Source organism: Pollicipes pollicipes, unplaced genomic scaffold, assembly GCF_011947565.3.
Source record: "Pollicipes pollicipes isolate AB1234 unplaced genomic scaffold, Ppol_2.1 Scaffold_4881;HRSCAF=5763_pilon_pilon_pilon, whole genome shotgun sequence".
NCBI lineage: Eukaryota > Metazoa > Arthropoda > Thecostraca > Pollicipedomorpha > Pollicipedidae > Pollicipes > Pollicipes pollicipes.
Window position 1 is genome coordinate 255,813 of NW_023596576.1, and position 14,889 is coordinate 270,701.

At 47.4% G+C, this 14,889-nt stretch overlaps 1 protein-coding gene across 1 annotated transcript; it reads right to left on the minus strand.

Moving 5' to 3' along the window:
* Positions 1-12,935: 12,935 nt before the first annotated feature.
* On the minus strand, positions 12,936-14,564 carry LOC119101666 (rho-related GTP-binding protein RhoQ-like). Its single transcript, XM_037225080.1, has 2 exons — positions 13,354-14,564; positions 12,936-12,994 (listed from the first exon to the last, which is right to left on the minus strand). The coding sequence occupies exons 1-2, from the start codon at positions 13,724-13,726 to the stop codon at positions 12,936-12,938; spliced, it is 432 nt and encodes a 143-aa protein (XP_037080975.1). The 5' UTR covers positions 13,727-14,564.
* Between the last annotated feature and the right edge of the window lie 325 nt (positions 14,565-14,889).

Genomic DNA, 14,889 nt, shown 5'->3' on the forward strand with positions numbered 1-14,889 from the left:
GTCGGCAGATGAGAATGACTAGAGTGCGGCTGACTGGGCCTTTATACCCCTCTCTAGTGACGTCACTCTGAGGCCTAGTATCCTCACCAATGGCCTCTCGGCGGTCGGAGCCTCCATCAAGGTCGTGGCGTTGGGAGTGTCCCGTTTCCAACCACAAATGTTGGAGGTTATTGCCGGGATCGACCTGGCGCTCGCATTACGAGCGAGGTCGTAGGTCAAGTAGGTGCAATTTGAACCATGCAAAAATTGGAACCACTGATCGCAGATTCATGCTATCTTTCAGCCAAAAAAAATATTAAAAAGTTGCAGGGTAGACATTGTTACGCATTTACGTGCAGGCTGTTTCAACAGCGAGTTTGTTTTATGTATTTGTGCAACATTTTCACGATTCTTCTTTCCTGTTCAACAAATACGGAAAACATAAGCTTTTCCTATTGCAAAAAGCTGAAGATCACGGGCGGAAAACGGGTTTGAAGACCCGCCGTTGCAGCGACACGAGATTAACCGATCCTGACAAGGGGAGAAAATCATCGATCGCATTGGCAAAAGTGTGGGTCGACGTATACGGAAGGTCCCGCGCTTTCGTGCGCATCCCATGTATCTGTCCGTTTTAGGGTAGTATCAAGGATGCATGTCACACCTCAGCAGCCAGAGCGCATAAATACGTGAAACCAAGTGCATGGCGCAGGCGAATGCACCGGCTACAACGCACAGGTCCATCTCAAAACTGTTTGATCCACTGATGCGTCAGGACTCAAGCAGAAAGCAGCCAGTGACCGTACGCCATAATGGGCTAAGATTGGGTATGTCATCGGATGTTCGCGAGAAATAGGTCCCCTTCCGTGGTTTTGACATTCCACCAAAATAAACTAAATGGCATAAATGTCAAGTGTCAGTTATAGATTAAGCTGATCGGAAGCCTCCATTGCCGTGATATTCGCCTCTTGAAAACGCCTCGCTATTCTAAAGAGCAGAACTACGCTATAAAATTACTGTAAAAGCTTAACGAATAAAAGCAGCACCTCGGCATTGGATACATATCAAGAGCTCAATTATCAAACTTAGCTGTCTTCTTATTTGTGTTGTGTTTTGCATGGTCGGCTCCACCCCGCGAATTCCCGACCCACTTCCGACCAATATGCTGTTCTTGTAGTTGCTTGCAACCTAATGACCGGTTGATCGCAAGCAGTGTGTTAAAGCTTCATGCTTTGCCTGCTGTCTTGGACTATGCTTGTGTGTGTGTGTGTGTGTGTGTGTGTGTGTGTGTGTGTGTGTGTGTGTGTGTGTGTGTGTGTGTGTGTGTGTGTGTGTGTGTGTGTGTGTGTGTGTGTGTGTGTGTGTGTGTGTGTGTGTGTGTGTGTGTGTGTGTGTGTGTGTGTGTGTGTGTGTCGTGTTTCTATAGCTGCATTTGCAAAGGCATGTATGAACCTGGTGGTACAAAATATACCACATTATTGTTATTACATTGTAAAGCTGATGCATCTCTTCAATTTATCCTGGAACTGCTCAGGTAACTGGCCTCTATCCACGACTTTGTCTTCGACAACATTTTTAGGAATGCAATATTAGTATGACATTAATGACAGTCAGCAAACCTAACAATGCTGTGAATATTTGTGGATAGGGTTGGGATGCAACCCCATCTCATTACATATTTTAGTTGTAGGGGACTGAATCCCACGTCACATCAATTTTGCATCATCACATCATCTTCCTTAGGTATGCAAGTGCACATAAACAACATTATGTGATGGATAAATAATTTCCATGAAAGTGATCAGATATGGAATTTTGGCAGCTGTTCCATTAGATGTTTCAAAGTTCAGGCTTGTTAACTGGCTACCTAAGTGCAATTATATCAAAGGTCTGATAAAGACTAGTTCTTCCCTTGAAAGCTGATGATAATTATAGCACTCACCTTTTTTGCTTAAATATGCCAGGAACCTGCAATGAAATTGTCATAGACAGGCGCCTAAGAGGGAGGCATGGAAAGAAGAGCTGTCAGAAGAATGTGTTGCTGTGAATAGATTTTGGACGGGCATCTGTGCCACAAGCCACCAATAGTGAGAACTGTGCACGCTGTTTAGAAAAGAGATGCTGCGACTAAGCCTTTTACTTATGCCCCATTACAATTGATGTTTAAAACAAGGATATTGTGTGGCTTCTCTTGCTATTGATGAAATCATGCCGGAGTGTGTTATTCATGCATAAATAAAGGTGATCTGTGCACTGGGCACCGCCTAGTTGTTACGAAAAAGACTTGTTTTCCTCTATTGCCGGCAAGTTAAAACTTCTACCTCTTTGAAAATCATTTAACATGCATTTCAAACAAGACGTGAGCGAAGTGGTTGCAATTTACACAACAAGCTCAAAATCAATTTCCTTAATCTGCCCATGACTATTGAATGTCTCTCAAAGGGCAGAGTAGGTTGTGACAAATGGCAGGGTTTGAGCTCCTCGGGCACAAAGATGATCTGATGCAAGATTAAAAGTGATACTATTGGATTCCTGTGGGATAAGCAATCCGGAAACATGCACGTCGTGACTAAGTTATCGTATGTCATATTGATCTGGTATGGCCTCATCTTGGAATCCCACCTTCATCTTGACGATGTACTGACACAAAATTAAAGCTGGCGTTAAAGCGGCACAACGTGAGCAACATGGATGTGAAAATATTTTGAAGCATAGGTCGCGTGAATAAACCAAATTATCACGCTAGCCTAGCCTACCGGATGACCTTGACCTAACCCAATTGTGGCATCAACATGTTCGTAACACAGCATCCTCAATTAGCCAAAGAGCATACACTTTGTGAAGAAATGAAACGCCTCCGTTGACCCAGCTCCAGCGAACAGTAATGTAGCAGTAGTCAGAGGCCTGTGAGCTGACCTTCACCTTTCACGCCAGTATGATTTATAATCGTTGTTTTTTTAAGATGCGCTCATTACCCCTTTTTGCACATATATTTCCAAATATGGCAATGCATTCCTGAAAAAAGTTTTCTTGGAGTTTTGTCTCCCGGCTTTCCAGCACAAGGCGCTCGGCTGGGACGCCAGGCAATTAATGATAAATAAGCTTTGTATCTGATATTATGACTTGTACGGGAAGAAATGGCCTTGTTGTGGTTCAGCCAAAGATATTTAAGGGCTTCCAGCCTTAGAACAATTCCAGAAAGCTAAGCAAACTGCGGTAGGCATATCTCCGCCGTTGACCATTACGTGCCGAGTACACTTGTGATGTCATCACTCGAAGTAGGGGAATTTGGGCGGATGGCTATGCCTTCTGTTCTAGGGCACTGAATCGCCACCCAACAATGCAAACTTGGTGCCACACTGCACGATAATAGACAAGACCAACCACATCATTTCTGCGTGTCTGCTGCTTTCCAAGCGACGCAGTCGCCGTTGTCATGCATCGCCGCCGCGCAAGCTGATGTGACTTTGTGACGTCATTGCCTTACGCCAACAACTCGCCCGCCCGACCAATTTCTCAAGCTGTGTTGATGGCCCGCTGACCTCAACCTGATTTATTCAAAGTAAAGTGTGGTGAAATTTTTCAGGTTTTAAATATTTCGCGTGGCTTGGTTTTTCATCATTTTTGATTGTTGTTATGGTGTTTAGATGTACTTAAATGAAACTGAGTGACGTAATATGCGATGAAAAAGATGCTATACATGGCGTTTTAACCCAGGTCGCTAATAAATCAACAAGTTATGATGTATGTCGTGAATTGTCTTTTCCTAGCGGAAAACCGCAAAAGTCTTCACACATTTGGCAAATGGGTTTTGACTATTGAAGATAAGCATTGGCCTGTAATGAGCTCACCCGGAATTGACTTCTGTCACCCAGTGTGTCGTTGGCATTATGTTATACAATGGTGTGCATGCAAAAAGTTGTCAAAGTTGTTAGAAACATGCCCTAGCATGCAGGTATATCGATAGTGAATAAGCACACATTTCAGGTCTTGAAGCACCTTACATGACTAATTTTGCTGGTCTGTAATTTTAAACCATTCCGACTAATGCTCTATTGGTTTGATAAGACAGTAGTATTAGCCTCATTCCTCAGAAAAAAACAGGAGAATGGAGATATAGTGAGATTGATATTTTGGCAACATGCCTTTCTCGAAACAATAGTAGAATGAAGTCAAATTGCCTGTCGATGATCCTACTCGATTTTTCAGGGTTGGAAGAGCAAAGCACGGATTTTGCAGGACACCAACATTCAGGGGATTAGCAAAAGAGCGATTGCCAGCCATTACCAGGATACAGTGCCAATCTAAGAATAGCAATGCCCGGGCATACGTGTAGATGCAAACGAATTCATGCAAATAGGCATCACGCATAACGCTTCATTCGAACAGGCAAGCGAGTTGAAGTAAACAAGCATCACACATTGCGCACCAATTAGACATGCAAACAATTTCAATTGAACAGGCATGGCACATCACGCGTCAGGTATCACTGACACATGTAAACGACTTTAACCTAGCACACAGCAAACAGAGGCACATATCACGTTCGCACAATTGGCCATGGTGAGCCCTGTATGTTAAGCTTTGGTCGCCGACTTTTTGTAAAAATAGATTCACTCGGCGACCAAATCTTAGCATACAGGGCTCATCATGGCCAATTATGCGAACGTGATATGTGCCTCTGTGTGTGATGTGTGCTAGCTTAAAAGCGTTTACATGTGTAAGCGTTGCCTGACGCGTGGTGTGCGATGCCTGTTCAATTGAAATCGTTCGCATGCATAATTGGTGCGCGATGTGTGATGCCTGTTGTATTCAACTCGCTTGCATGTTTGAATGAAGCGTGATGCGTGATGCCAATTTGCTTGAATTCGTTTGCATATGCACGTATGTCCAGGCATTGTAATTATTAGATAGGCACTGTACCTTGGTAATGGTTGGCAATCGCTCTTTGTTTAATCCACTGTATGCTGGTGTCCTGTAAGAACTGTGTTTTGCTCTTTCAAAAGAAAAAACCTGAAAAATCGAGTAGAGTCATCGGCAGGCAATTTTGAAGTCACTTCTACTATTCTGTCTTATCTGTGTGGCTACTATTTCTCGCTAATGCACTGATTAACTTACGTAATTCTATCAGTTTGCTTGAAACGACGAATCATATTTCTTATTTACTGGTAGACAAAGGGTTATGCATTTTTTCTCGTTGATACCGGAGATATCAACAATACACTGGAATGAACGGGATTTTGGCCCCCCTCCATGCATGGCCTTGAACTTCTTTACAGCACAATAACTGCATGGAAAATACATGGAAGTGGTTGGTAATACATGCATGTCGACCACTTCAACGAAGCGCGCGAGATGGATTTTCATTGTAAAAACCTGGCTTCCATCCCATAATAAATTGACCCGCATTTGGATTAGCATTAGCTGCGGTTTGTGACAACCCAAAAGGCACACATTTCGCCTAGCATCTACCAGAGGCGTTTGTGCTCTCTTCAAAAATTGTCATATTTTAGCAGATTGACAGATATGTCGGATTAGCTTGTGCATTCATTAATAAAAACAACCCCAACAATTATGGGTGAAGACATCGAAAATGTTCAGCGGACACGCATCAACGTCAGCGTGCTGCAGCCGTTCGGCGACCCCTGTACGCTCTGCGAGGACGGTCGACTACCTCACACCAATCGTGCTTGTCAAATTGTTAAGACCTGGCCACAGACATGTGCAAATATCAAAGTAACTGCGCAGACACCAGCTAGCCAGGAGTATTACAGCCAGATAAGAGTGATTGTGTAGTGAAATAAAAGATACTCTTGAGATAACCACATGTTGGTTTGGATATTCTAAGTTTTTTGACGGAACGCTCAAGCAGAAAACTAGAGCCACTCTGTTATGCATGTTTTTCACACAAAACGCACGAGCATGCTCTTGCTTGTATTTGTTGCTATGGTCTTATCCGTTATGTTCAGACAATGGGAAAAGACGTGATTCCCAACAGCTTAAAGGGAATATTCCACACTTAAAATATAAAAGCAGCCATCAAGTACTATCAAATAAGCTCACTTACGACTTCTGGCATATTTCTTTAAGTTGAAAAGACTGTTCGTGACTGCACAATTTTCTGATTAGTCAATATGCTCCGCCATACGTCATCGTTTGATTACGTCATTGTACCTAACACGACATTAATTGAAAGCCAATTGACGGTCTTTTTGTCTGGAAAGCCTGTTCACGAACGCCAGATATAAACCGCCTACCACACTATTTTTCTTGGCCTTGATCACCGCATGGCTAACGGAATGGCAATGTTTAAATGACGTGATTATGGCGTCATGGTCGCCTGGGGGACCTTGAAATAGTCTAACCCCAAAAATATGCACATCTTATGGGGCGTGTAGCTCACAAAGGAGTTTAGGTTTTAAGAACGACAGAGCTGTGAACTGCACCGAAAGCTCTTCAAGATGGCTATTTCAGTTCAAAACCCCGTTCAACTGCGGAACGCTCCTTTCAGGATCACAGGCATTAGGCTGGAAAATTAACGTTTTTTATCAGTGTCTTGCGCTTAAAATTATGTCAATAGTTGCAATTGAGTTTATTTTATCATATTTGATGCTTGCCTCAGTATCTTCAGATGTGGAACATTCATTTTAAAACCTAATGTGGGTGTTTAGATAAATAAAAAATGAGATGCATAAGCAGCCTATTGGTTGTTCATCAGCATAGAAGAATTAATCCGCCTCGATACTATAGTGATTTGAGCATCAATATGTAACTTTTACGCGGTGAGAAACATTCCATCCTTTCAATGGCATGAATGGCTTTCAAATTTCGCACCCTGTGTGTGTTTCAAAGACAGATGCAGATTTTTGTAACAAGGTATTGAGGACCCTGGAACACCATCAACCAAAAATGTGGTCGATTGAAAAGGTGCACCTAAGAATCTATCAGAAATCAAGATTCAGCCTAGCATTACGTCGAGGGATCCAGTAAGAACCAAAACCCAGCCTGGCATGTACAAAGATCTAGCAAGAACCAAGATGAGCCTTGCTGATGATCAAACTGGGATTCAGCAACAGCCGAAATAGAGTCTAGAGTGGTGTGGAAGAAATTAAGAAAAGCCAGAATCTTACCTGGATTATTGTGGCAGTCCTCTCCCTCTTCTCTCTCTCTCTCTCTCTCTCTCTCTCCTCTCTCTCTCTCTCTCTCTCTCTCTCTCTCTCTCTCTCTCTCTCTCTCTCTCTCTCTCTCTCTCTCTCTCCTCTCTCTCTCTCTCTCTCTCTCTCTCTCTCTCTCTCTCTCTCTCTCTCTCTCTCTCTCTCTCTCTCTCTCTCTCTCTCTCTCTCTCTCTCTCTCTCTCTCTCTCTCTCTCTCTCTCTCTCTCCCTCTCTCTCTCTCTCTCTCTCTGCTCTTATCTTGTCACTTTCCCTCTCTACTTTCTCCTTCTCTCCATTGTGTTCCCTCTCTCTTTCCCCGCTCTCTCTTGATCGACGCCGCTGCCCGACTCTGGAGGTCGACCGGCCCTACACTTCCGCCTGTGGTCGTCGCAGCGAGTTACGCCCACCGTCTTGTGAGTCGCCGCGCAAGGTCGATTCGCAGCGGTGCAAACGGACGTCGGCAAGCCAGCCACCTTGGGTCAATCTGTCTGCAGGTGGCAGTTAGTTTTTTTCGAGCAACACATTCGCTAAGGTCCTTTCCTAATAGCACACCCGTATCGCTGGTAAAGTGGCCCGTGGCGTCGCAAGAAAATGTATCACAGATTAATTAAGTGTGCTAACGACTACATATGGGCAGCAAGAAGTCGATTGACGCCATTTTGACGTGCGAGACGCAGCAACGGCATAGCTGGATACCGATCTTCATTTGACATCATTGGCTGGGCGCTACTTCCCCAATAGCTGATATATTTAGTGATACAGATAGATAAACCGAAACAGACGGTAACAGATAATGATTAGACACATCCTTGATTACATTATTCATCGGAAGAATAACTGAAGAAGAGCTGATGATTTGAAAGGGAATCTGTACTTCAAGGCCCAGCGTGATCAGTGAACCAGGTGCATCCGTGTTAACTTGAATCGCGCGGGTAACATAAACCATAGCGTAGCCTCCAGGGACATGCCCATTTCAATCAAAGCGGTCAGTATGAGTTCAGAGTTATCGTGCAGAGGGCCATCGACCTTCAATGTGCTGGTTAAGCGACAGTATCAAGCCGACTATTTTATATGGCGAAAGTCGATGCGTCATTCTTCGATTACGGCTACACATAATCACAAGTACAAATTGAAACGTCGAGCATTTATAATGTAGTCAAGGTTTGCTTGTCGATGCCGTTTAACCCGTACCTCCTGGCATACTGGAGGTCGATAACTATCGGCATAAGAACTCTGAACTCACACTGCCGAAAAACCAGGAGGTCGAGGCCTTTGTTGCTTATATCATGTAGTGATCGACATCTAATTGTTGGGATCTGTCCAGCTCACAAGCCGCATTTATCAATAGACGTTTTGTTCGTCGTTTGAGCTTATGTCGTAAAGATCAAATAGTCGGCCATTGCTTTCTAATTTCCACCACTCTCCGCGAGCATGGGTTTTCGGTTCCCCGCGGGGGTCCAACGGCAAGATGAACGAGTGTGATAGCGAAGCTCTTAGCGCATTTCCCACGCTCATTTCGTTCGCACCATTGGGCACTGCATCAGATGTACGTTTAAGATGGATGGCGAGATATAGAGCAGTTCTGCGCTTTTGGTCATCACCAGTCTCATCAAACTTGTATGGTTTGTCTACGACATTTCCACATCAGGAACTTACAGTTGTGTAATTGCCCCGTCCATCCCGACAGGCATGGAGAAGGGTGGACACACGCGACAGCAACGCCGTCAAAGATGTGCAAAGGGTCCCAGGTCGAAAACAAGTCAGCTCCATGTGAGTACTTTTGTGGCGATCCACGATCCACTGATTTGGTTGTTGGTCCGAAGACCAAATTCTCCTGCAATAGGAAGTTGTTTTGCTGTTTGAAGTGCTTTCCAGCAGATGTTCTCGCGATTTGGGCACCAACAGCCGTCAGGGTATCTCTAGAAAGCCAAAACTGCATATATGGGAGCATCCACATCGAGGACGACGGAAACGAGGCGAGAAAAGTGTCATTCCTGTTATCTTGCCACACACCCCACAGCCCTGGAAAAACCCGCACCAAAATGGTCACCGTACCATCGTCATGGACCTTGAAAAGAGGTGATCAATGGCAAATCATGTCAGTGCTCCGAGAGAAGATTCATGGAGTCCCAAAATTCGCAGCTGGGTGGTCTTTCCATCATTTTGTCAATGAAAGCACACCATTTGGCAATGCATGCACTCGCAACCAAAGCATGCATCCGTCGTGGTCAACTGAAGTACACATGCGGTCCTACCCATGCGGCTGGTAACGCCCAACCGGATATCGGGGGGGGGGGGGGGGGCGTGGAGAAGCCGGGCGGCGCTCCGACTCCTCCCTCGCACGCCCCGCCCCGCTCGTCCGTATATAACGCGAGGTCGCGGTCTGGACGACACACACTCATCCGTCGTCCGCTCTCAATCGCCATCATGCTCAAGCTGGTGAGTGAGATACAGGGCGTGACCGCCACCAGAAGCAGGGACGGATAGGGCGGCATTTCGTGAAGAGACGAGATCCGTTTAAGCAGGCAAATTTTCAATAGAGTGCTACTTGCATTTAATCCAGCACAAATAGAATACATTTGGGAGTTTGAGTACCTTATCATTAAGCCATGGTTTTATGCAGCCTCCCCCCCCCCCTTGACTCTCCTCACTTGAACCAATGGATATCTGTCATCTGTATTGAGCTGTTCCCAAGGACCAGCAATACTCTTGGGGGTGATAAGCATGTAACTAGAAAAAAAACAAGCAGATATGCTAGCGTCTACATAACACAAGGGAGTGTGACACCCATGTTCACTGTGTGTACTATTCTCAGGTCCTGTTCGTCTGCCTTCTGGTGTGCAGCTGCTCTGCCCTGCTGCCCCTGGGACTCGGCTACTCGGGCTACGCCGCTCCTCTGGCCTACAACGCCGCCCCCCTGGCCTACAACGCCGCCCCTCTGGCGTACGGCGGCGCCTTCCCCACCTACCAGACCGTCAGCCACAGCGTCGACATCGCCGCCGAGCCGGTGGAACAGCACGGCTACGTTGTCAAGTACTAGGCGGATCTCACCACCTCTGCTCTACCTCTTTCCGTTGAAAAATCATCATCGGTCCGCGTGCTCAGATCAACCTTTACGACTTCAGGCTAAATTCGCCTGCCTCTGAAAAATACCCGGTCTGGACCCGTGAACATCATCGGTGCACATCCTGGCGTTCTGCGTGACAATTTCCGGACTTTTGATTTATCTCATTGAGTCGGAACTAGTAGAAGTATCAGCGCCGCATAAGGCGAGTGAACTCGGCAGTTTCGTATTTCATCATTGCTCATTACGTCAGATGTGATTGTGTGTTTTCATAAATAAACCGTATTAAGGAAAACGGATGAGCAGCAGCAAGCACGAGGGAAGCAACGGCAGCACATTTGAAGATGTGGATGCGAGGTCTTACATGAACCGAGGATTTTGACCATTTGATTAGACATGTCTAGCTGCAGACGGAAACTGAAGGTGGAAAGGCGACAAGGAAGCAAAGGAAAAACTCTGGATGTGTCGTCCCCACGGTCTCTTCAGGCGGACAGAGGAGAAGAAGGGTTTGCAAGATGGAAGATGCCTCAACACAACAGCTGGTGTCTGTGTTGCTGCGCTGGCATCTTTCACTATTGCTGTCCTTTCTGCCCTTCCTCGCACTGAAAATGGCATCCGGCCGAAAATTCGTGGTCTTTTCCTCTCAAACACAGTGAATCATGACAACACAGAACCGTCCCTACCGGTGGTTAGAGCGTTAGGGAAGCTGTCATCCGATCCACCCACTCGTGGTGGGGCAGGTTCGAATCGCTTCAGGCGCTCACTATCTGCTCTTAACAGACATGGCCTGTGGCCGGTTGCGGCGGCGGCGCTGATGGCCAGGTAACGTCAGAGGGCAGGACGGACTGTGCCGACCACTGCGTCAATGCATTAAAGGGAATGCTAGACATTTGTATGGTGTTTTGAACTGAAATAATCATCTCGAAGATCATCCGGTGCAGCTCACAGCCCTACCCTTCTTAATACCTAACACACCTCTAGGTTCTAAGGTCCACATCCGCGAAGATGGCAGACTTTTCGGGGTGAATGTTTGAAGGTCACTCAGGTATTCATGACGTCAAAACAACGCTATTAAAATCCCGCCATTCCATTACCCACGCGACGATTAATGACAAAAAAAGTTGTCGAGTCGTTCATATCTGGCATTTGGAAGCAGTATTTCCAGACATAACGGCCGTCAAATGGCTTTCAATCAGTGTTGTGCAGGGCGTGATTACGCAATCGAACAATAACATACTGAAAAGCAGATTTACTAACAGAGAAATTGTGTCGTCTGAAGTCTTTTCCACTACCAATGATTCGTACAAGTACTTCGTTCCAACCAATACAATACAATGGTTTGTACTGTTCGTACCAATAGGGCCAAAGTGTACTTGAGCACAAGTAGTACCAAAATGACCTTATTTCATCAGATTTGAGGCTTGCTTCAAAATCGTCAAATGTAGAACATTCCCTTTAAACTTTCGCCACCAAATTCTGCCGCTGGCCTGGAATTGGGCGATCGGATAGGAGAGGTCCGCGCTTACATAACAGCCACAGCTTGGTGTGGGATCTAAACACGTCTGTACACAAGACTTCTTCAGAATACTGAGCAAAATTCGCGAAAATGTTCTCATCTGCTTAAGGTCATTGATGCGACTCTTGGATATTTTATGACGCTTTAGACTGCCATAAGGGAAAAGATGAGCAGTATCAAACCTAATTAATGTTTCTTTTCGGTGCGTAAAACGACCCCTTTTTGGATGTCTTAACTAGCTTCTCGCTGGCATTATTAGACTAATTTATTTGCTGCCAAACTTGGCGCGCACGAAAGATAGGACAAAGAGGAGCAAAACCCATGTTTTCATCAGTTGGCTCTTCATGGCTGTAAAGGATTTCTCCATAGAAGTTTTCGTCTCATTAGCATGCACCTATTTGTCACTGTACGTTTGCAGCTCTTTGCGGATTCGGCCAGAGACCAGACGCGCGTCACATCACTATTGGGTTCGTAATAATGAAACAAGCCCGGTTCCTGTGTTAACTTTATTGCCTGCTTTGATAGATCCGACGACAAACGATGCGGTTTGATACTCCCCATTTTGCTACTCCTCACCCTCATTTCCGCCCTCATTTCATCTCACTCTGAGCTTAGCCTAAGTGATTTAATTGGCCGACTAACTGTTGCTCCCATAGGAATGCTGATATTGACTAACTCGCAAAAGAATGCACGTGATGCAAAGGCAAATGTTTCAAGTTGCAGGGGCGGAGCCTGGTGTGGACATATTGCGGACTACGTACCCGCTCCGCCCGCCCAGGAGGCCTACGATATTGTAGGCGGATGGACTTATGACCTCTGATCTGTTATGAGCCAGACCACGGGAATATATCTTGCAAAGCATAAGCCATACTTTGTTTTGACTACAACTATTCATCGGCAAAAGTTTGAGAATTCGGTCTGATTCATCCGACCAATTGCAAACGCAGTCCAATGACCAACTCAGCTTTTTAATCAATTTCAAGGCTGTTGCGATCAAATCTATTACATCGTATCCACTACGTTACAAAGCAACTTGTCACAAAAAGTCACATGCATCACGGTTTGGGTACAGCAGTTTCAAGGTTGGCGCTCACATCTTTACTAATTGTTTGGATCCACTACACTTTATCCACTTCTCATGGTCACCAACACTAACCCGTGCATTTTGAGCCAAGTTTGAATCCTTCTAGCCACACCGATAGATTTGCTACATATCTAAAGAGCTTTAGATCCGCCCGCCGGCGGCGTCCAGGCCCCAGAAGTCGGCCGCCTGGTGGCCGAACGCTGGGGCGTCGCCATGTGGTGATATTGCCCAAGAGCTTGCAGACACTGGGGCGTCACCAGGTGGTGATCACAGGCGGTGATGTTTTCCCAGAGAGCGCAGCCGCTGGGGCGTCACCAAGTGGTAATCTTGTCCCAGAGATCGCGCACGCTGAGCGGCCGAGCCGCCAGCCGTCGCTCCGGATGCAGGGCCGCCTCCAGCGCCGCGTCGAACACGGCCGCCACGCCGGCGCCCGTCACTGTGCTGCACTCGCGGTAGTCGGCGGCGCCGAGCCGGGCGGCGACGCGCCGGCCCCGCTCCGTCGGCACGGCCTCGCCGCGGCCGGCGGCGCTCGCCTGGATGGCGTCGCGCGCCTCGGCCTTGGTGCCGACCAGCAGGAACGGCGCGCGCGACGCGTACTGCTCCAGCTCGACGCGCCAGTCGGCCTCGAGACGTGGCCAGGCGGCCGGCTCGGTTAGGTCGGCACACAGCACCACTACGCCGGCGTCCCGGTAGGCAGAGTAGGCGGTGAGGCGCGAGCGCAGCTGCGTCGTGCCACCGGCCGTGTCCACCAGCTGCAGGTCATACGCCGTGTTCATGTGGTGCAGCGTCACGTGCACCATCTGGGGCAGGCTGCAGAGGCTCTCTGGCGGCAGCGATGGTCGCCGACCGTCGGCGAACGTGTGGAGTAGCGACGTCTTTCCGGCCCGGTCGTCGCCCACCAGGACACATTTGATGGTGGCGTCACCTGACATGCTCGACGGCTCGACTCCAGTGAGGCAAGGTTGAACTTTGTGAACGGTGGCACGCTGTGAGCGTGAGAAGGGGGTTCTTCCTTCCCTCCAAGAGCCGAGATCCAAGCTTTCAAGTCACGAGAAGTCCTTCCAGCCCAAGAAAGGCCCTTTCGACTCACCAGAAAAGACCCACACCACCTGTCGCCCTCGGCGGCCGCTCTCCTCGGTGAGCGGACCGGTTCCTGGTTTACGCGTCGCTGCAGTGGGCGTCTCCGGCTACTCGGGACGCCGCGTCGGCGGGGGTCGGCGGACTGCGGCGCCGTCCGGGACGCCGCGGTCTTACGCGTCTGGTTGCGGGAAGTCGGGCGATAAGCCGGGCAGTTCGCTGGCTGCTGATGACGTCAGCAGACTGTCGGCACGACCGCCGGCCCGACTACGGCGGCTGCTGGCCGCGGCGGAGCCAGCGCCGTGTCGAAGGGGGATGAACACACACCCGTCATCCCCATTCTCCCAAAATCAGAACAATTAAAACGACTCTTCTAAACCAAATGCCTCTACTTCTTTTCGTCGTTTTATTTCGAGGCTTTCTAAAGTAAGGGACTGTTGACCAGAACACCGGGTCTTCAAAGGTTTTGCCTCTTTGCCCCCTGACTACTTCACTGTCTGCAACGGTGCAAGGCAGCCACATTCTAGAAGCCGACTGATATGTGGCTCCGGAAGCGGGTGTGCTTATTGAGGCGTAATGAACACCCAACATCTTCTGTAGGACCTTTCCACGCCATTTCCAACTTAGTCTTCTTGGCGGCATGACAAAAAACCTGGTGCACCGTGTGCAGCTGACACACAATGTTCCTTCAACGAGCAGAGATAAAATATATTGAGGATGCCTTATTCATTTGGTGTTATTCCCGCACAAATTATTTTTGTCCAACTGTGTTCCATACGTGAATTTCTATTTCACAAAGAGCGCACTGTTCTCACAATTTAATGCGATCGAACACCAACATACGACATTCTGGCACGCGTAACACATCACTTACGTCGGGACAGGGCTTCATTGAATTTATTGGGGTCACAGGACGGAGACAACATTTTCCAGAATACTCTGGTGGCTGTTTCCGTTTTTTATGCCTTTGACGGCTTGTTGGGAGACTTTGGGTTCACATATGGGGACGCAAGACACA